The following is a 23,463-nucleotide window of genomic DNA, read 5'->3' as shown; positions in this document are numbered from 1 at the left end:
ACCCGCAGACCATTCTATCAAAGTCTGCATTCCAAAACGGCGCTCCTTCCTTCCGAGCTCTGCCGTGCGCCCAATCAGTGGTTTACCCCCACATATGGGGTACCAGCATACTCAGGACAAATTGGACAACAACTTTTGGGGTCCAATTTCTCTTGTTACCCTTGTGAAAATAAAAATTTGGTGGCTAAAAAATCTTTTTTGTGGAAAAAAAAAATATTTTTTATTTTCATGGCTCTGCATTATAAACTTCTGTGAAGCACTTGGGCATTCAAGGTTCTCACCACACATCTAGATAAGTTCCATGGGGGGTCTAGTTTCCAAAATGGGGTCACTTGTGGGGGATTTCTACTGTTTAGGCACATCAGGGGCTCTCCAAACGCGACATGGCGTCCGATCTCAATTCCAGCCAATTCTACATTGAAAAAGTAAAACGGCACTCTTTCTCTTCCAAGCTCTGCGGTGCGCCCAAACAGTGGTTTACCCCCACATATGGGGTATTGGCGTATTCAGGAGAAATTGCATAACAAAATTTATGGTTACATTTCTGTTGTTACACTTGTGAAAATAAAAAAAATGGTTCTGAATTAAGATGTTTTCAAAAAAAAGTTAAATGTTCATTTTTTCCTTCCACATTGTTTCAGTTCCTGTGAAGCACGTAAAGGGTTAATAAACTTCTTGAATGTGGTTTTGAGAACCTTGAGGGGTGTAGTTTTTAGAATGGTGTCACACTTCATTATTTTCTATCATATAGACCCCTCAAAATGACTTCAAATGTGATGTGGTCCCTAAAAAAAAATGGTGTTGTAAAAATGAGAAATTGCTGGTCAACTTTTAACCCTTATAACTCCCTAACAAAAAAAAATTTTGGTTCCAAAATTGTGCTGATGTAAAGTAGACATGTGGGAAATGTTATTTATTAACTATTTTTCATGACATATCTCTCTGATTTAAGGGCATAAAAATACAAAGTTTTAAAATTGCAAAATTTTAAAAATTTTCGCCATATTTCCTTTTTTTTCATAAATAATCGCAAGTAATATCGAAGAAATGTTACCACTAACATGAAGTACAATATGTCACGAAAAAACAATCTCAGAATCAGCGGGATCCGTTGAAGCGTTCCAGAGTTATAACCTCATAAAGTGACAGTGGTCAGAATTGCAAAAATTGGCCTGGTCATTAAGTACCAAATTGGCTCTGCCACTAAGGGGTTAAAACCCTTCCAAAAATATCCACAGCAGATAATACAAAAAATTCCACCATCTAACTAAAGACGTGGAACGTATATCTGCAACTCCTGAGAATCCAACAAGACTGAGAAAATACTGACACAATCTAAGCTGGAAAAGAAAAAAACAAATGAATAGCACTGAATTATCAAGCACACAGCCTGTGTGCCACAGAAACAAAACCAGACACTTATCTTTGCTGATTTGGCAGCAAGGCAGGAGGAACCAGACAGAGGTCTAAAACCTCCCAACAACCATGGACAACTGGCAAGGACTAATGAATCCTGCAAACCTAAATACCCCAGTCAGAACTGCAATCAGCAGGTACACCTGACCAGGACTGCAATTCAGGGACAACTGCATTACCACATACAACCACCGGAGGGAGCCCAAAAGCAGAATTCACAACAGTTCCACTAGTGGTACCGCGCAGTAGGTTGGTACCAGCAGCAGTTTCCATATTGAGACACCCATCACTCGGGTGTCCCAATATGGCAGTCTGTGAATTTCCTCCATTTGCAATTCTGGGATACGGTGACATCTGGACAGAACAAGAAATGAAAACATTACAAGGCAATTATAATATATATATATATATATATATATATATATATATATATATATTCATTAATTCTTTTACTGGTTTATTAGGGATGCTGAATAAGCCAGTGGAGAGTTAGCAAAAATAAACAAGGCCTTTCTGGATTAACGTAAAACAAAACATAACATACATAGTAACATAGTAACATAGTTAGTAAGGCCGAAAAAAGACATTTGTCCATCCAGTTCAGCCTATATTCCATTATAATAAATACCCAGATCTACGTCCTTCTACAGAACCTAATAATTGTATGATACAATATTGTTCTGCTCCAGGAAGACATCCAGGCCTCTCTTGAACCCCTCGACTGAGTTCGCCATCACCACCTCCTCAGGCAAGCAATTCCAGATTCTCACTGCCCTAACAGTAAAGAATCCTCTTCTATGTTGGTGGAAAAACCTTCTCTCCTCCAGACGCAAAGAATGCCCCCTTGTGCCCGTCACCTTCCTTGGTATAAACAGATCCTCAGCGAGATATTTGTATTGTCCCCTTATATACTTATACATGGTTATTAGATCGCCCCTCAGTCGTCTTTTTTCTAGACTAAATAATCCTAATTTCGCTAATCTATCTGGGTATTGTAGTTCTCCCATCCCCTTTATTAATTTTGTTGCCCTCCTTTGTACTCTCTCTAGTTCCATTATATCCTTCCTGAGCACCGGTGCCCAAAACTGGACACAGTACTCCATGTGCGGTCTAACTAGGGATTTGTACAGAGGCAGTATAATGCTCTCATCATGTGTATCCAGACCTCTTTTAATGCACCCCATGATCCTGTTTGCCTTGGCAGCTGCTGCCTGGCACTGGCTGCTCCAGGTAAGTTTATCATTAACTAGGATCCCCAAGTCCTTCTCCCTGTCAGATTTACCCAGTGGTTTCCCGTTCAGTGTGTAATGGTGATATTGATTCCCTCTTCCCATGTGTATAACCTTACATTTATCATTGTTAAACCTCATCTGCCACCTTTCAGCCCAAGTTTCCAACTTATCCAGATCCATCTGTAGCAGAATACTATCTTCTCTTGTATTAACTGCTTTACATAGTTTTGTATCATCTGCAAATATCGATATTTTACTGTGTAAACCTTCTACCAGATCATTAATGAATATGTTGAAGAGAACAGGTCCCAATACTGACCCCTGCGGTACCCCACTGGTCACAGCGACCCAGTTAGAGACTATACCATTTATAACCACTCTCTGCTTTCTATCACTAAGCCAGTTACTAACCCATTTACACACATTTTCCCCCAGACCAAGCATTCTCATTTTGTGTACCAACCTCTTGTGCGGCACGGTATCAAACGCTTTGGAAAAATCGAGATATACCACGTCCAATGACTCACCGTGGTCCAGCCTATAGCTTACCTCTTCATAAAAACTGATTAGATTGGTTTGACAGGAGCGATTTCTCATAAACCCATGCTGATATGGAGTTAAACAGTTATTCTCATTGAGATAATCCAGAATAACATCCCTCAGAAACCCTTCAAATATTTTACCAACAATAGAGGTTAGACTTACTGGCCTATAATTTCCAGGTTCACTTTTAGAGCCCTTTTTGAATATTGGCACCACATTTGCTATGCGCCAGTCCTGCGGAACAGACCCTGTCGCTATAGAGTCACTAAAAATAAGAAATTATGGTTTATCTATTACATTACTTAGTTCTCTTAGTACTCGTGGGTGTATGCCATCCGGACCCGGAGATTTATCTATTTTAATCTTATTTAGCCGGTTTCGCACCTCTTCTTGGGTTAGATTGGTGACCCTTAATATAGGGTTTTCATTGTTTCTTGGGATTTCACCTAGCATTTCATTTTCCACCGTGAATACCGTGGAGAAGAAGGTGTTTAATATGTTAGCTTTTTCCTCGTCATCTACAACCATTCTTTCCTCACTATTTTTTAAGGGGCCTACATTTTCAGTTTTTATTCTTTTACTATTGATATAGTTGAAGAACAGTTTGGGATTAGTTTTACTCTCCTTAGCAATGTGCTTCTCTGTTTCCTTTTTGGCAGCTTTAATTAGTTTTTTAGATAAAGTATTTTTCTCCCTATAGTTTTTTAGAGCTTCAATGGTGCCATCCTGCTTTAGTAGTGCAAATGCTTTCTTTTTACTGTTAATTGCCTGTCTTACTTCTTTGTTTAGCCACATTGGGTTTTTCCTATTTCTAGTCCTTTTATTCCCACAAGGTATAAACCGCTTACACTGCCTATTTAGGATGTTCTTAAACATTTCCCATTTATTATCTGTATTCTCATTTCTGAGGATATTGTCCCAGTCTACCAGATTAAGGGCATCTCTAAGCTGTTCAAACTTTGCCTTCCTAAAGTTCAATGTTTTTGTGACTCCCTGACAAGTCCCCCTAGTGAAAGACAGGTGAAACTGCACAATATTGTGGTCGCTATTTCCTAAATGCCCAACCACCTGCAGATTTGTTATTCTGTCAGGTCTATTAGATAGTATTAGGTCTAAAAGTGCTGCTCCTCTGGTTGGATTCTGCACCAATTGTGAAAGATAATTTTTCTTGGTTATTAGCAGAAACCTGTTGCCTTTATGGGTTTCACAGGTTTCTGTTTCCCAGTTAATATCCGGGTAGTTAAAGTCCCCCATAACCAGGACCTCATTATGGGTTGCAGCTTCATCTATCTGCTTTAGAAGTAGACTTTCCATGGTTTCTGTTATATTTGGGGGTTTGTAACAGACCCCAATGAGAATTTTGTTACCATTTTTCCCTCCATGAATTTCAACCCATATGGACTCGACATCCTCATTCCCTTCGCTAATATCCTCCCTTAAAGTGGACTTTAGACAAGACTTTACATAGAGACAAACCCCTCCTCCTCTCCGATTTTTACGATCCTTTCTAAACAGACTGTAACCCTGTAAGTTAACTGCCCAGTCATAGCTTTCATCTAACCATGTCTCGGTTATTCCCACTATGTCAAAGTTACCTGTAGATATTTCTGCTTCTAGTTCTTCCATCTTGTTTGTCAGGCTTCTGGCGTTTGCGAGCATGCAGTTTAGAGGATTTTGTTTTGTTCCAATCTCCTCACTGTGGATTGTTTTAGAAATGTTCTTACCTCCCTTCTGAGTATGTTTTCCTGGGTCGTCTTTGTTCGAGTCTAATGTTTTTCTTCCCGTCCCCTCTTCTTCTAGTTTAACGCCCTCCTGATGAGTGTAGCGAGTCTTCTGGCGAATGTGTGTTTCCCAGGTTTGTTGAGGTGTAGTCCGTCTCTGGCGAGGAGTCCATCATACCAGTAATTCACACCGTGGTCCAGGAATCCAAATCCTTGTTGTCTGCACCATCGTCTTAGCCAGTTGTTTGCATCAAGGATCCTGTTCCATCTCCTGGTGCCATGCCCGTCTACTGGAAGGATAGAAGAAAAAACTACCTGTGCATCCAGTTCCTTTACTTTCTTCCCCAACTCTTCAAAGTCCTTGCAGATTGTCGGTAGGTCCTTCCTTGCCGTGTCATTGGTGCCAACATGTATCAGAAGAAATGGGTGGACGTCCTTGGAGCTGAAGAGCTTTGGTATCCTATCGGTCACATCCTTGATCATCGCACCTGGAAGGCAGCATACTTCTCTTGCAGTTATGTCCGGTCTGCAGATGGCTGCTTCTGTGCCTCTCAGTAGTGAGTCTCCCACCACCACCACTCTTCGTTGCTTCTTGGCTGTACTTTTTGCTGTCACTTGTTGCTGTGTGCCCTTTTCTTTTTTACTTGCTGGTATTGCTTCATTCTTAGGTGTGCCATCTTCATCCTCTACAAAGATTTGATATCGGTTCTTCAGTTGTGTGGTTGGTGATTTCTCCATGGTCTTCTTGCTTCTTTTGGTCACATGCTTCCACTCATCTGCTTTTGGAGGTTCTCTGACACTTTTTGCACCTTCTGTGACCAGTAGAGATGCTTCTGTTCTGTCTAGAAAGTCTTCATTCTCTTTGATGAGTTTCAAAGTTGCTATTCTTTCTTCCAGACCCCGCACCTTTTCTTCTAAAAGGGCCACTAGTCTACACTTCTGACAGGTGAAATTGGATTCTTCTTCTGGTCGATCTGTGAACATGTAGCACATGCTGCAGCTCACCATGTAGGTTGTCACATCTGCCATGTTGCTCCTAGATCCTGCTGACTTGCTGTGTGTTTTCCTTCTTGTGTAATCTACTCAGCCAAGCTCTCTTGCAATAATGTCCTACGGCGCGCGGTTTGGTGATGCTTTCGAAGCAGCTGGTCCCGGCTGTACCCAACGATCTTCTAGCTTAGGGAGACTTCGCTTCTCCCAGAAGGCACCTGGAATATGCAAATTAGCCTCCTGAAGCTTGAATCCCTGGTTTGGTGATGCTTTCGAAGCAGCTGGTCCCGGCTGTACCCAACGATCTTCTAGCTTAGGGAGACTTCGCTTCTCCCAGAAGGCACCTGGAATATGCAAATTAGCCTCCTGAAGCTTGAATCCCTGGTTTGGTGATGCTTTCGAAGCAGCTGGTCCCGGCTGTACCCAACGATCTTCTAGCTTAGGGAGACTTCGCTTCTCCCAGAAGGCACCTGGAATATGCAAATTAGCCTCCTGAAGCTTGAATCCCTGGTTTGGTGATGCTTTCGAAGCAGCTGGTCCCGGCTGTACCCAACGATCTTCTAGCTTAGGGAGACTTCGCTTCTCCCAGAAGGCACCTGGAATATGCAAATTAGCCTCCTGAAGCTTGAATCCCTGGTAGCACAGTGTGTGGTTGCGGGGATCTGCCCATTCAGAAAAAAACAAAATACACAGGTTCATCTTCCTTGTCAGGACTTATAGCACAGGAGTTCCACTCTCCAGGCCTATGGAACACTGAATGCCTCAGAAGGCCAACTATTTAAATCCAAGACCACACCCTGGGGTGGACATAAGGTGGACAACCTCCCACCCACTTTATGGTTGTCCACAAAAATCCAGCCCATAAAATGGCCGATAAACCCTTCTCAACAAAACCTCTGGGTTTGAAATCACTGAAGCTAATAGCCTCAGTGAAACGTATCTACCCTCCAGCACTTTGTCAGTGACTCTTTCTCATTATATACAGTACAGAGCAAAAGTTTGGACACACCTTCCATTTAAAGATTTTTCTGTATTTTCATGACTATGAAAATTGTAAATTCACACTGAAGGCATCAAAACTATGAATTAACACATGTGAAATTATATACTTAACAAAAAAGTGTTAAACAACTTAAAATATGTCTTATATTCTAGGCTCTTCAAAGTAGCCACCCTTTGCTTTGATGACTGCTTTGCACACTCTAGGCATTCTCTTGATGAGCTTCAAGAGGTGGTCACCAGAAATGGTCTTCCAACAATATTGAAGGAGTTCTCAGAGATGCTTAGCACTTGTTGGGCCTTTTGCCTTCACTCTGCGGTCCAGCTCACCCCAAACCATCTCGATTGGGTTCAGGTCTGGTGACTGTGGAGGCCAGGTCATCTGGCGTAGCACCCCATTACTCTCCTTCTTGGTCAAATAGCCCTTACACAGCCTGGAGGTGTGTTTGGGGTCATTGTCCTGTTGAAAAATAAATGATGGTCCAACTAAACGCAAACCGGATGGAATAGCATGCCGCTGCAAGATGCTGTGGAAGCCATGCTGGTTCAGTATGCATTCAATTTTGAATAAATCCCCAATAGTCTCATCAGCAAAGCACTCCCACACCATCACACCTCCTCTGCCATGCTTCACGGTGGGAACCACCTTGACAGAATGCAGCATTAGTGCTGCACAAGGTGGCTCTTTTAGTTACAAACGCCAGGGGGGGTGACAGGTTCCCTTTAAGCAAGTAGAAGATGAAATGATCTCTAAAAGTCCTAAAGTTAAAAATGACACATTTCCTTTGACTTTTAGGCTAAATTTGTTTTCATGATTTACATTTTAAAATTTATAAAAATTAAAATGGAACGATGCAAAAGTTTGGGCATCCTGCATGACTAGTACTTAGTAGCACCCTCCTTTGCAAGTATCACATCTTGTAATCCAGCCAAGAGTCTTTCAATTCTTGTTTGAGGGATTTTCATCCATTCTTCCTTGAAAAATTATTTCAGTTAATTTGTAGAAGCCATCCTCTCTTCAACCACAGCTTTTTTACAGATGGTTTTATGTTTACTTCAAATATTTATACAATTTCGTTGAATCCGTTATTCCCTCTATCCATTGAATGTTGGCAAGATGCTTTTTTCCTTAAATTCTGTGACCATTTTTCTCCACACATACCTTTGATCATTGTGGCCAAATAGTTTTATTTTAAACTCATCTGTCCACAGGACTTGTTTCCAAAATGCATCAGGCTTTGTTTAAAGTGTCATACTTCTGACACTAAATTTTATAGTGAGGACGCAGGAGAGGTTTTCTTTTGATGACTCTTCCATGAAGGCCATATTTCTGCAGATGTCTGTGAACAGTAGAACAGTGTACCACAATTCCAGAGTCTGCTAAATCTTTCTGAAGGTCTTTTGCAGTCAAGTGGGGATTCTGGTTTGCTTCTTTAGCAAACCTACCAGCAGCTCTCACTGAAATCTTGCTTGGTCTTCCAGACCTTATCTTGACCTCCAATCTTCCTGTTAACTGTCATTTCTTAATTACATTTCGAACTGAGAAAACTTGAAAACACTTCTATGTTCTTATAGCATTCTCCTGTTTTGTAGGCCTCCACTATTTTCATTTTCAGAGCACTAGGCAGTTGCTTAGAACCCATGACTGCTGTTTTTTGGCACAAGGTTAGAGGAGACTGGGTTTTTATAAAGCTGGGAAATTTGCATCACCTGGCCTTTCCTAATGCTGATAATGAACAAGCAATAACCTTAACAGGCTAATTAAGATCTGAAACCTTTCTCAAAGTTATCTCAGCACAAAAATCTACAAGAGTGCCCAAACTTTTGAAACCGTTTATTTCCCTTTTTGTAATTTTTAAAATTACAGGGTGGGCCATTTATACGGATACACCTAAATAAAATGGGAATTGTTGGTGATATCAACTTCCTGTTTGTGGCACATTAGTATATGGAAGGGGAAACTTTTCAATATGGGTGGTGACCAAGTCAGCCATTTTGGATCCAACTTTATTTTTTTCAATGGGAAGAGGATTATGTGACACATCGAACTTATTGAGAATTTCACAAGAAAAACAATGGTGTGCTCGGTTTTAACGTAACTTTATTCTTTCATGAGTTATTTACAAGTTTCTCTTTGTTTACAGCCATTGACATGTCGCAGAGGTTAACACGTGAGGAGGGGATACAAATTGTGTTGATGTCTGGTGAACGCAGTACCCGGGTCATTGCAGCAGAGTTCAATGCAAGACACCCTATGTAAGAAAACTGTCACCATTCCCATGTTATTTAGGTGTATCCATATAAATGGCCCACCCAAAAAAAGTATGCCTCGTCACTGAACATAATGTTCTGTGTAAGCTGAAGGTACTGTTCCAATATTTGTTTTGCCCATTCTGCAAATTCAGCGCACCGATCTGGGTCAGCAACTATTCCCATTTCATTTAGGTGTATCCATATAAATGGCCCACCCTGTACAGTATATTGGTTTAAATACAAAGGAAATGTGTAATCTTTAGCTTTAGGCTTTTAGGCCACTTAGAGATCATTTAATCTTCAACTTGCTTAACTGTTCACAATAGTAGTAATTTTGACCAAGGGTGCCCAAACATTTACATGCCACTGTATATATACATACGCCAGATGTGCGTATATGTATATAAATATACATACCTATATATGTATATATATATATATATATATATATATATATATACAGTGTGTCACAAAAGTGAGTCCATTCCCCACATTTTTGTAAATATTTTATTATATCTGAAGATATCTGAAGATATGACACTTCAGTACAATGTAAAATAGTCAATGAATAGCTTGTATAACAGTGTAAATTTGGTGTGCCCTCTAAATAACTCAACACACAGCCATTAATGTCTAAACTGCTAGCAACAAAAGGGAGTACACCCCCAAGTGAAAATGGCCAAATTATGCCTAAAGTTTCAATATTTTGTGTGGCCACCATTATTTCAAGCACTGTGTTAACTCTTTTGGGCATGCAGTTCATTAGAGCTTCACAGATTGCCACTGGAATCCTCTTACATTCCTCCGTGATTACACGGCTTACTCCGTGAGCTGGTGGATGTTGGAGACCTTGCACTATTACACCAACCTTTTGAGGATGCTCCACAGATGATCAATAGGGTTTAGATCTATAGATAGTCCAAGTCCAGCACTTTTACCTTCAGATTCTCTAGCAAGGCAGTTGTAGTCTTGGAGGTGTGTTTGGGGTCATTATCATGTTGAAATACTGTCCTGTGGACCAGTTTCCGAAGGGAGGGCATCATGCTCTGCTTCAGTATGTCACAGTACATGTTGGAATTAAAGGTACCCTCAATGAACTGTAGCTCTTGTGATGGGATCGCTGTCAATGTTCCTGAGGGGAGATATGTATCACGAAGATTGCTATCTTCTGTAATGTGAAAACACTGAAGTTTCTCTCCAGCATGTTATGTGCTGAGAGGGGTTAATAAGCCATGACAGGATTGTTTTTTGTGAGTAGTTCTAAGAGATGGGCAGGACAGCTACTCACCATATCTCCACCCCAAGGGTGTGGTTTGGCACGTTAAACCTCTGAGTTTTTTGACTGTGAGTCTGCAGGCAAAAGAACTCCAGAGATGCGTTTGTGTGCAACTGTTCTGAACTCTGTTGATTCTACCCAGAGCGGGCAGATTCCCGCTGGCCTAAGGACTGTGCTATATATTATTGTTTTGTTTCCCGGTTTTGCCAGAAAGGCCATTTTTATTTTCTTGAACCCTGCACTGTTTAAGGCTGGTTTCACACTTGCGTTTTGATCTGCAGCGTTTTAAACGCATCTGCAACTGCAGGAAAAAACGCATGTAAACGCGTACAAACGCAGCGTTTTTTAGACGCATGCGTTAACGCATGCAGCTAAAAAAACGCAGCGTTTGTACGCGTTTACATGCGTTTTTTCCTGCGTTTGTGTTTTTGGTGCGCAAGAAGAGAAATTTCACAAGAGAAAAATCAAGATAACCAGACACCACCAATGGGACTAGAGAGGGCGTGTATGATGGGATCACTATGTATAAACCCTAGGGCTACTGAAATTTTAACAGCTTGCTACTGTATCCTGTGTCATGATGGATCTTCGCATGGAGAGCTTTTATTTCAACCTGGATTTCAGCTTCAAGCTGTTTCTTGCCTGTGCTTTTGCTTGGGAGCAAGACCGAAATCGCGAAAGATGGAGAAGGAGACAACGTAGGCGTTTTTGGAGGCACCCCATTATTGAACTGCGTGAGAGCCATGGAGCCTATCACACGCTCTATGCCAAGCTGAATGCCAACCCGGAGAAATTCCAGGAGTACACAAGAATGTCGCAAGAATTGTTCCGGGATTTGCTTTCTCGTGTCCAAGGAGCCATACGGCCACAGGACACCCAGCTCCGTAGAGCGATTCCACCCGAGGAACGTCTGTTGGTGACATTAGGGTACGTTCAAAATCTAAACCAATGACAGTCCTAATTTATGTTATTCTGACATGTATTTTTTGTGTATTTTCCTTTTTTTTGTAAACACACTATAAAAAGAATAGATTGTAATGTTTTTTTGTTTGTGTTTTTCTTCTAGATTTCTTGCCACAGGGGAGAGTTTATCATCCCTCCACTTCCAATACCGGCTTGGAATATCCACCCTGTCCGGAATAGTTGTGGACACCTGTCAGGCTTTGTGGAATGTACTCCGTGATGAGTTTATACCCCTACCCACCGTGGACATGTGGCGTGAAATTGCAGAAAAATTCTGGAATGTGTGTGATTTCCCCAACTGTTTAGGAGCGGTGGATGGAAAGCATATCCGCATTATCAAACCTGCCAGAACCGGATCGGAGTTTTTCCAACTATAAAAAATATTTTTCTGTAGTGCTCATGGCAATAGCTGATGCGGGCTGTCGCTTCATCGCCGTGGACATTGGAGCTTTTGGCCGTGGCAACGATTCCCAGACTTTCAAAAACTCGGATATGGGCCGGCGTGTGTATGGCAACAATTTCAATTTTCCCCCGCCACAGCCTCTCCCCAACACTCAAGGTCCAGCGATGCCATTTTTTATGGTTGGGGATGAGGTCTTCCAGATGTGTGAGAATCTACTGAAGCCCTATTCCAGTTGGGACTTGGACCACACTAGAAGGATCTTTAACTACAGACTGACCAGGGCCCGAAGAACAGTAGAGTGTACCTTCGGCATTCTGGTCGCTAAATGGCGCATTCTTGCATCAGCCATAAATCTAAAAGTGGAAACAGTTGACGAGGTGATCAAAGCCTGTGTGGTTCTCCACAATTACATAATTACTAAGGAACGACCCAACATTGAACTGGATGAACCAGTTGCACACCCACTGCCTGATTTCCAGCATCACCCGCTGAGGTCAACTGCAGCCGTTGGTCTCATGCAGGACCAATTTGCTGCCTTTTTTGATTCAGATATTGGCCGGGTGTCATGGCAGGACAATGTACTGTAAATGTCCTGTTGTAACTTTATCTTTTCCAGTAACTTTCTAGAATGAAAATTATATTTCACATTAATGAACTTTAGTGTTGGTTGTACTGACCTTGTCTCCTATCTTTTTCCTCTCCAAACCAAGGTTGCCCAAAAACGGGCAGTATTAGATCTGTATTTAATATCATTTGTAATCCAAAACCAGGAGTGGGTGATACAGGCAGAGGTGCTAGTTATTATGTTAATATCATAATTGACCTCTAATTGTTCCACTCCTTGTTTTGGTTTGCAAATACTGATATAAAACACTGGCCACATACTGCTAGTAATGGCAGCCATGTTGCTTTATTGGTAAGCTTGTTGACATCATTGCATCATGATTCTCTTCTCATGTATCCATTGGACACAAAATGGAGAGACAATCACTGTCACGCTATCTATTCTCATCAAGTCAGGTGTCATCATGGTGTCTATGGAGGAGGTCCAAGCCGGAGCAGCGGTTGTCACGGTGGTGGCGGTGGGATGTCCAACTGCACTCGTCATGGTGTTGGCGCTGTAGTGGAGTCCTCCTGTGGAAGGAATTGAGGTGGCCGTGCAGTGGTATACAGCAGAGGTCGGCATTGTGGTTAATCGTGACAGTGACGGCACAGTTGGATATGCCGCCAGTGTCTGCTGGAAATACCGACTGCTGCATAGCCTGCACGTAAGCAGCATTGCAGGCCTGCATCACACTGAGCTGGAGATCAGGGGTAAGGTGTTCCGACATGCCCTGATCAATTTGGTTAAAAAAATAATGAGCTGGCCTCTGGAGGTCGGCTTTCACTTGATCAAGGCTTTTGGTGACCTCCTGGATACGGGCATTCAAGAGGTTATGAGAAACATCCATTCGGTCACCTAAAGCCTTGATTGCTTCGTGTAAAACCGAGCTCAAGTGCAAAAACTCGGGCATGAGTGACCTGTCCGAAGCCCTCTGTCGCTGCCGGGATGAGCCCAAAAAAAATGGGGCAGTGGAAGAGGACTACGAAAGGGGAAGACCTGATGGGCCAGCTCCCTGGTCTCCAGTTAGTGTGGAAGGCCCATCTGCTGCTGCGCTGCTGGATGGCTGGGATGGGTCCGTGGCTGCCGGATGAAGGACCGCTCCAGAACCTGGGCCGACAGTCATGCTGTGTGTGCTGTGAAAAAAGGAAACAGAAAATTAATACCAAAAAATAACCAGACGCTAAATCCTGTGGAATTTTAAAATACAGATTATGTCAATACAATACAACCGAAAGCATGTGACAACTTACGTTCTCTGGACAAGGACCGGTCTTAAAAATGACAGTACGCGATGATACTTGTACTTTCGGATCCTTGCTCCTGAACCACTGGCAGCACGACTCTCTTGGCGCACGTCCTTGTTGAAGCGGTCCTTCATCGAACGCCAACGTGTTTTTACTTTGTCCACTGTTAAAAAAAAACACATTATGGTCAGGAACTTGACTTTTTTCCGTGCACAGACAACTGTGTGTGATGAGAGAAACTCCGGAGAGTTTCTTTCATCACACACAGTCAAGAGAGCACGGCCAAGGTCTCTGCTGCTTCACACTGCAGTGCAATACTTACCAAATGCACTATGGACCCGTGGCGGGGCGTTGTCCCAGCCATCCCACATCGCTTGGGCCACCTCATTCCATAAACGGCGGAGCGTGGTGTTCATCGAATGCAGTGGATCCCGGCTGTCCCACAACGGAACTCGCTCCTGGACCAGTGTGATTAGGAGGTCGTTGTCGATCAGGTCATCGTCCTGTTGTGAAACCTAAAAATTAAAGAAAGTCATTAAAGTTTGCTCAATTACATAAGGAAAAGAAAGAGAACAGATGATGAGAAATGGCATGAATACGAAAGTCAACATACAAAAGGATTCCAGAAGAAAAAATTAAAGAAATGCGAGTGTAAAGAAAGGAAGATTTAAGAATATTACAATGAGGACAGTCAGCCTTGTATACGTACCCGCTGCCGTCTTCCCACCGGAGCTTGACTCCGCTGCTCCTGCCCGGTCTGTGCCTCAGTAGAAGTGCTCTAAAAAAAAGGAAAAATCAAATTGTCACATGTGTCGATGTGACAGTGAATACTTACCAAGCTGAAGAGGCAAATAATCACCTCACTGACATGGTCCACTTCCGACTGACGTGGCTCAAACTCCTCACCAGATGAAGACTCCGAAGAAGACATTCTGATGCATGTAGAAAGAAATAAATGGAAGAAATTAGGACATGTAGAGCCAAAAAATAGAAAATAAAGGCATTGGCTAGGATATACTCACATTGATCAGGGTCTTGTCCTCCAAAATGCGGCCTGCCAGTGTCTTGTCTTCTTGAGAGTCTGGTGAGAAGTGTCCTGAAACTGCCCCCAACCTCCCTTTTATCACCTTGATGGTAGGGGGTGGCTTATCAGTGTCTAGACATGGTTATCTTAATTGAAATGCATGCGTTCAAAAACGCAACCAAACACATGTGCGTAAAAACGCATGCGTTTCCATAGATACCAATGTATTTTTTGGATGCAAATCAAACGCAATTGAACGCATGCGTTTCCATGCGCCAAAAAGACGCCTCTGATAATTACTGCATGTTGCATTTCCGCGGCAGGACACATGCAGCAAAAAACCCCATGCATCGTTAAACGAGGCCAAACGCGTACAAAAAAACGCATGCGTTTTTAGTGTTAAACAGAAAATAAAACGCATGCGTTTTTATGCGGTACAAATGCTGCAGATCAAAAGCAAGTGTGAAACCAGCCTTATGCGGTGATTTAAATAAACCAGCAGAAAGAGCGTTCCTTTGTCAACCTCTGTGAGTAGCTGAGTGAGTGGACTTACCAGACTCATCACAGCCGGCAGCACTCATGTGGCCCCAAATCATGACACTCCACCATCATGTTTGACTCTAGGCAAGACACACTTGTCTTTGTACTCCTCAACTGGTTGCCGCCACACATGCATGACATCATATGAACCAAATAAGTTTATCTTGATCTCTTCAGATCACAGGACATGGTTGCATTAATCCATTAGACCTTATTCTGCTTGTCTTTGTAAAATATTTACGGGCTTCCTTGTGCATTATCTTTAGAAGAAGCTTCCTTCTGGGAAGACAGCCATGCATGCCAAGTAGATGCAGTGTGTGATGTTTGGTCTGAGCACTGACAGGCTGAGCCCCCCACCTCTTTAACCTCTGTAGCAATGCTGGCAGCACTCATATCTCAATTTTCAAAAGACAATCTCTAGACATGACTCATTTTCTTTGGACGACTATTACGAGGCCAGATCTGAGTGGAACCTGTCTTGTTAAACCACTGTATCGTCTTAGTCACCATGCTGCCTATCAGTTTCAGGCTGTTGGCAATCATCTTGTAGCCTAGGAGAGTGATGGCGAACCTTTTAGAGACCAAGTGCCCAAACTGCAATCCAAAACCCACTTAGCTATCACAAAGTTCCAACACAGCAATTTAATCTGAATAATGAGGTTTTAGATTAGAAAAATAACTCGTACATTAGCACGCTATGGAGTCTATAGCAAAGAGCTTGTAAGCGCTGCACTCCAAGCCTAAGATGCTAACTACCGATTGCAGTAGAGGTCTGTTCTTGAGAATGGAGAGGATTTTTATTCAAAAGTAAAATTGCAAAGTTGTTAGTTTTTACAACCTCTTTGCAATTGTAACCCTTTATCATGATGAGAATAACCCGTAAGCCAGGGATGTCAATCTCAAATACACAGAGGGCCAAAGTTAAAAACTTGGACAAAGTCGCGGGCCATCCATGTTATTTGTTAAAAAAAAGTCTACAATTGAGGAAGTTTTTCGTTATCAAATAAAATGATTAACTTTTGGAATTATAGTGGAATAATATTTTATGTAAGAGCAGTAAAAAATATATGGCCAAATGGTCTAATTTAAATATGTAATAATAACGGATAAAAAACCTTGAATAAAATAGATAATAAAGTATGATATAAACAAAAGTGCTCCCAAAGACAGTATGATACCCCCACAGTGAATTCCTGCACAGTATGATGACCCTACTGTACCCCTCTCCCTCAACTCACCCAACAAAGAATGGTGACCTCATCATAGTATAATTCTCCAACTGTAATTCCCACACAGCTCTGCATGAAGTATAATGAGCACAAGAAGTCATCCATAGAGTATAATGGCTCCACATAGTCCTCCATACAGTGTAATGGGCCCCGCATAGTGCTTCATTCAGTATAATGGGTCCCACATAGTAATGCATAAAGTGTAATAGTCCCCACATACTGCTTCATACAATATAGCATAGCTCTGAATTGCCGTTCATACAGTATAATTGTCCCAGATACAGTATAATAGGCCCCACATAGTGCTCCATACTGTATAATGGCCCCACATAGTGCTCCATACTACATAATAGCCCACATAGTGCTCCATACTGTATAAGGTGCTTGCATAGTGCTCCATTCTGTGTAATAGGCCCACATAGTGCTACATATTGAAAGCAAAACCAGGCAGCATAATCAGATCTAAGGGAGATTAGCGCACTAAATAGTGCCCAAAAACCCACAGCCAAAGCAAGAAACCAACTCCATACAAGCTACTAGAAAAAAGGAGTACCAACGGAGCATAGAGTTAATGAAAAAATACAAAATTTTTATTAATTTAACAAGCATAAAGTGCATAATACATCAATATATAATAAAGTGTGAAAGGATGGTTAAAGGAAAGGTGAGTATCCCCCGGTGTAGATTGCCACTATATATGGTGCATTATATAGAAACGGCAAGCGGTCATTAGTACACAATGGAAATCAGCACATGGGAAAAAAGGTGTCCCAGAGCCAAAAGTAATAATGGAGATGGAGCGCTTACCAGGAAAATGTAGCAGGGCAATGTGCACCAGGTCGGATCCTACCAGAAAAACCCCCGACGGGTTTCAAATCTCAGAGACAGAAGAGTCTGGGAATATAAACTGATGACGACCTTTGACACTCTCACTGCAGGAATGAATGTGTCGCATGGATTTATGTCTTTTTACATCAACTAAGGAACTTGCCCCTCAGACTATGAGGGGTCATCACAACAGAACCAGACCCCAATAAAACAATCCTTATCGAAGAACTGGCCCAATATTTATGGACATAACTGTTTATCACTCATGGTAATTCTGCTTCATGTCACCTGGCTTATCCATGGTTTTTCCCTTTTTTTTCTGTGCTATGTTGTGCATAAATGTGATTCATCAGAATTTCTTTTAGTCTTTGCCTGATGAAGAGACCTGTGTAGTCTTGAAAGCTTGCAATTTGTTACCATCTTTTCAGCTAGCCATTACAAGGTATCAACCACTGAGGACTCTCAATTCTAAATATTTTTCTATCATTGTAATATGCACTCCTTATTGATACAAGAAATATATGATTTACCACCTAAAAAACAACTTGAAAATACAGGGAAGCCTACATTTTTATTAAATGTTTTGTGCAATTGTGTGATACATAATTAGGTAGACCATTATTATACAGTAACATGCATAATTATGTCCGAACAACAGAAATATGATGCATACATACCTTAAATAGGTTCCATCTGGTTTTGTAGAGGGAAATATAATTTGACGGGAAATGCAAATATCAATTCTGCTTACTCAGACTTCCAATATTACTTTGACAATAAACACAATGACAGTCATTATCTGATGCAATAAAATCAGAAATGCATCCAAGCATATTGGAACAGCGTGTAGGTTTTCACAATATTGCTAATCAATGGTAAAAAGATTAGAATCATGACAACATAATAACATTGTGTAACTGGAGCTTATTAACATCATTATTGATAAATTGCTAGTTGGTTGGCATTTAGTCTATAAAAAATTAGTTTAAAGTTGACCACTTAGTCACCTTTAGTAGGTTGAAGAAAGAACAGTAATATAAGCAACGTATAGGGTGTATGACGATAAATTACCCCTAAAAGTCCTCAGACAACAATAGGCACAAAAGCTAGGAGAACCACTAATATATATGAATATCTAAAATATACCTTTTATTACATCATACTAAAATCTCCAATGGACAATAACATCGCTAGTGAACAGTGCAAAAAAGTGCTCGTAATACCAGTGCTCTATTAAAAAATGGTTTTGTCTCACCACATCATCCTTTCTCCGGGAGTATCCACTGCAATACCTCATGGGGGAGGGGGGAGAAAATGTCTCTATACTACCCCAGTCGTGCCCCTGCGTGGCTCCCGCCCTGACAAGGGCAGTTCCCAAGTCAGTCTAATGTGTTGTACCCACCACGATGAAGTAACCTTCCCTACGCGTTTCCTCTCCCGTATGGGAGAATCCTCAGGGGAACTAGCTGAAATAAGTGTGTGGGGAATTTCTCTTTTTGAAATAAGGGGGTCCCTGCATCGGCAGGTAACACCCGTGTCCAATGCTCCCAGTATGGGCACAGACTTCCGGTAGGGTGAGACACGGGACTAAATCCTCACACTTAAATAACCTACCAGGGAACTCCAGCGTCCTACCTCATTTCCGCCCCTGCACGTGCTTCTACAGGATAGGTGTTCATCTACGCAGTGATGGCCACGTGATACTCCAATCACCTCCATACCGCGCTATGCATGTATGTCCCATAGCTCTGCAGATCTATTCCTGGCTTCAACAAAATGCCCGCTCGCTAAGGGCCATTGCACATGCGTGCCCCAAGCTCCGCCCACGTATACCATGTTATCATTAACGGCGGAAGCCTAGGTGCACACCGTATACACCTCCCCCATGGTCCGCCTGGGGAAGCACCCTCGTGCTTATGCGTGCACTAACAGACAGGATCCTGACCGTGCCGTACCGCTCTTAATACGTGACCCTCAATGACGTCCTGACCACGCCGCTCTTTGCGTTTAATTTAGACATACCGGCGCGGCTCCGGAACCACCGGTGCTCTGGCTACCATTCCCAATAGACGGAACCATGCCACCCCCGCAAAGTTTCCGCGGGGCCGGATATGACGAGGCGCTGTAACCAGGCAACTTCCCAGCGTCCTGCTGTGGTTTCCAGCACTACCCACGTGTGTATAACACATAGAATAGATCTACCAGCGCCAAATATAAATTCACTGTTGTCCCCATTGCCAGTAACACAATGGGACATATGTTCTATCACGCAGCGACGGTCAAACATGCGCCATTAGCCAACGTAACCCTGTAGTGCACATGCCTATATATACCACGGAGGTAACAATGCCCTGCTACATTTGTGGACACTCGCTGATGTATGTACTCAAAGGGAAGAAAAGTGTACCACTATCATTCTGCCCCCCTTGAATACAAGACCAATTACATGCCCCAAGCATGATCTGTCCCGTATACATTTTAGCATATGTTATACAACCAGTCATGATGTTCAACTGTAGCACTTAGTTTATGACTCAAAAATTGTTAGGTAATTATTGCGTAATTATTGCGAGGGTAGGAAAGAATTTTTCTCAATACTGTTATTATGAATATAGATGTTTATGTCGCTAGAGTACCCGATAAAATAAATAAATGGAATATCCGCCCGTTCTGTTATTATCCATATTTATAAAATACTAAACACTCTATTTCAAACCCTATACAATACAGGTCAGAGAGAGATTATAACACTTACGCAGCAGGGGCTGCCGTAAGTACATGGTTATAATAAACCCAGTATATCCTGTTTTAATTGGCTAGAAGACTTGTCCCAAAACCCAAAACTACTCGGACTAAATACATTAAGCAACGTCAAAAACCCTTATATAAAATGTATAAAGATAACCAGAAAAACTTTTTATTTCTGAGCTAGATAGTTCTATTCATAGGAAACACCTATAACTCAACTGCTCGTTTAGGCCATGGGGGTGGCAGGTATCCAGGCGAAATATCCATCTGGCTTCTTTCTGAAGTAGGATCCTGTCAAAGTCCCCCCCTCTTCTAGGTGGTTTGACCTTCTCAATCCCCATGAACTGTATAACTTTAAGGTCACCATTATGTGACCCATTTACATGTCTGGCAACAGTTGTGTCCCTTCCATTTCGAATGTCACCCAGATGTTCTCCTATTCTCCTCCTAAACTCTCTAATAGTTTTTCCAACGTATAACATACCACATCTACAAGAAATACGATAAATGATGCCCCTAGTTCGACAATTAATGAAGTCTCTGATTTCAAAGGACCTGTCAGGGCCATCAAACTTTTTGCCTACCAATACATATTCACAGGCCACACAGCTCCCACAACGATAGCTTCCCTGAGTTCTAACCGGTAACCACATTCTCTCTGCTGTGGGTGCAACAAAATGACTGTGTACTAAACGATTACCTATTGTTCTACTTTTTTTATAGGTTATTTGAGGTCTCTCCCCTACAAAGTCCCTTATGTCCTCATCCATCTGCAGAATGCCCCAATATTTTTGGATAACGTCTCTCACCATTTGGGCCCCATTATCATAAGTGCATATCAGCTGTGCTCTACCATCCAAGTCTTCCTCCTTCCTTCTGGGCACCATAAGGTCTCTCCTCTCTTTTTGATTGGCATTTTTAAAGGCTTCTCTCAGTATTTTATCCGGGTACCCTTTAGTTAAAAATCTTTGACGGAAATCATCCGCCTTCACTTTAAAGTCTTTTGTACTTGAGCAGTTTCTTTAAGCCTTAGATACTGGCCTTTGGGTATTCCCTTTTTTAAGGAGTATGGATGATGGCTTTCCCACCTCAACAGAGAATTTGTAGAGGTGGGTTTACGGAAAATGGTGGTCTCCAACGTGTCCCTCCTTTCTGATTTGGTAATCAAAACATCCAAGAATGCCAACTCATTTGGATCAATTTCATATGTCAGTCTCAAGTCCATCTCGTTCAGGTTTAACAAGTTGATGAATTCTTGGAACTCCGCTACCGTACCTCGCCATAGGATAAAAACATCGTCAATAAATCTGACCCAAAGGTCAATATGATTGGTCAGATACGTATATTCCTCAGAAAAAACGATGGTGTCCTCCCACCAGCCCAGGAACAAATTGGCGTAACTTGGCGCACATGGATTACCCATGGCGGTGCCCCTGAGCTGGTGGAGGACTTTACCATCAAAACTGAAGAAGTTATTCTGCAAGACAAACTGAAGCAGAGAAATAACAAATTCATTATGGGGGATATATTGACAGCCTCTAGTAGTTAAAAAGTGCTGAACCCCCATGATTCCAAACCTGTGTGGGATAGATGAATAAAGTGCTTCAACATCCACACTAGCCAGAAACACTCCTGGCTCAATACTGATGTTATCCAATTTATTCAACAAATCAGTTGTATCTCTAATATACGAGGGTAAAGAGCTCACAAAGGGTCTGAGTATCTCATCAACATATACACCTACATGATGACTAATACTCCCAATACCCGAAACAATAGGTCTACCCTTAAGGGGGCAAGTCCCCTTATGTAATTTAGGGAGGGCATAAAAGGTCGCCATTGCTGGGTGTGTAGGGAATAAGTAGGAGTATTCTTCCTCACTAATCAGTTTATTCTCTCTGGCTCCGTCCAGAATACCCTTCAGTTCTTTCTTTATGGCCTCAACCGGATTATTGGACACTCTCCTGTAAGTTGTTTGATCATCCAAGAGTGAAAGGCACATGTCTCTGTACCCATCTACAGTCATAACCACTATGTTTCCCCCTTTGTCAGAGGGTTTGATGATTATTGATGTGTCTTCCTCAAGTCTCCGGAGTGCCTCTACCTGCATTTTTGTTAAATTGTGTCTCACATGCGCTCCTTCCCTCTGTCTAATCTCCTCAGTAGTCAAGTTCAGAAATACATCAATGGCCGAAACATCATTGCCTGCTGGCGGCATCTTAGTGCTTTTTTCTTTCAAAGTTGTAAAGGGGCCATGTCCACTCAAGGATGGTGGGATCTGATCTAAGTTAGCCAATAGTTGGACATCTCGAAGTATATCCACTGGAATGTTCAAATTAGTACACATCCTTTTATTTTGTTGTTTAAAAAATTTGTGCCACCTTAATTTTCTAACAAACAGGTTAATGTCTTTAACACAATCAAAGACAGAAAAGTCGGTTGTAGGAATAAAAGACAATCCTTTGCTAAGTACCGTCATTTCAGGTTCACTTATAATTCTGTCTGATAGATTGACTACCTGTAATTCTAGTCCCTGTGAGGGGGATTCCTGTTCCTGAGGGAATACGTGCTGTCTAAAAAACCCTGTCTTGTGGATGGATAATAACCCCCCCCCCTCTTGAGTAGCCTCTATTCCTTCCTCTTTGCCGACCCCGTGTGGTTCTCTGCCTGACTTCTGTGTCAGAAAGGTCCGTTTCGGTTGAGGAGAGGTCCGTCTCCCTTTCACCTCTCTCCAACCGATCACCTAAGACCTGATAGATCTTATTGTCCTTAAAATCCTGGAGATCTCTTAAAAACTGTTTATGTTTCCTCTCTTTCAGTTTGTATTGAAACTTCTCAACAGAATTCTGCAACTGGGTTTCCTTAACACCAAAATCACTTTCCTCTTTGAATTTTTTTACAATCTCAATCTGTTCTTTCAATTTTGTATCCAATTTATCAAAATTATTTTTTTCTTCATTAACCAGTAAATTCATGAATCTAAGGGAGCTATTAGTGGCCTCCTTCTCCCAACAACTCATGAGCTGGGGGTTACGGCAACGGGGAGCTGGCAATAAGGTAATCCGTAATCCCCTAGGGACTATATTATTTTTGATGTATGTCTCTAAACTCTGGATTTCCCACCATGAGCTAGTGTGTTCTTTATACAATTTATTAAGATCTTTAAATGCAGCTGTATACGTTGGAGTATATTTCTTCTGAGCAAAAGTTTTTTCAGAAAAGATGTCCTTGGCCTCAGTGAGCCACGAGTCGGTATCAGGTCCTGCCGACAAGAAACCAGCCATAACAGAGGAAAAAATACCAATATAAGCAACGTATAGGGTGTATGACGATAAATTACCCCTAAAAGTCCTCAGACAACAATAGGCACAAAAGCTAGGAGAACCACTAATATATATGAATATCTAAAATATACCTTTTATTACATCATACTAAAATCTCCAATGGACA

General features: G+C 41.9%; 1 protein-coding gene across 2 annotated transcripts in view; it reads left to right on the top strand.

The window, feature by feature from the left end:
• Positions 1–23,463, top strand: part of LOC138676054 (V-type proton ATPase subunit S1-like) — a 224,218-nt gene that overhangs the window by 8,640 nt on the left and 192,115 nt on the right. Inside the window, exon 2 of one of the 2 annotated variants that reach the window (XM_069764897.1) lies at positions 9,046–9,157. The exons of the other annotated variant lie outside the window; for it this stretch is intronic. Coding sequence (XP_069620998.1) covers positions 9,046–9,157 — 112 coding nt within the window. The remainder of the gene's footprint in view (positions 1–9,045; positions 9,158–23,463) is intronic. 2 annotated transcript variants of the gene reach the window in all.

Source organism: Ranitomeya imitator, chromosome 4 (genome assembly GCF_032444005.1).
Source record: "Ranitomeya imitator isolate aRanImi1 chromosome 4, aRanImi1.pri, whole genome shotgun sequence".
In the NCBI taxonomy this organism is placed as follows: domain Eukaryota; kingdom Metazoa; phylum Chordata; class Amphibia; order Anura; family Dendrobatidae; genus Ranitomeya; species Ranitomeya imitator.
This window is presented reverse-complemented; position numbering and strand designations above follow the sequence as displayed.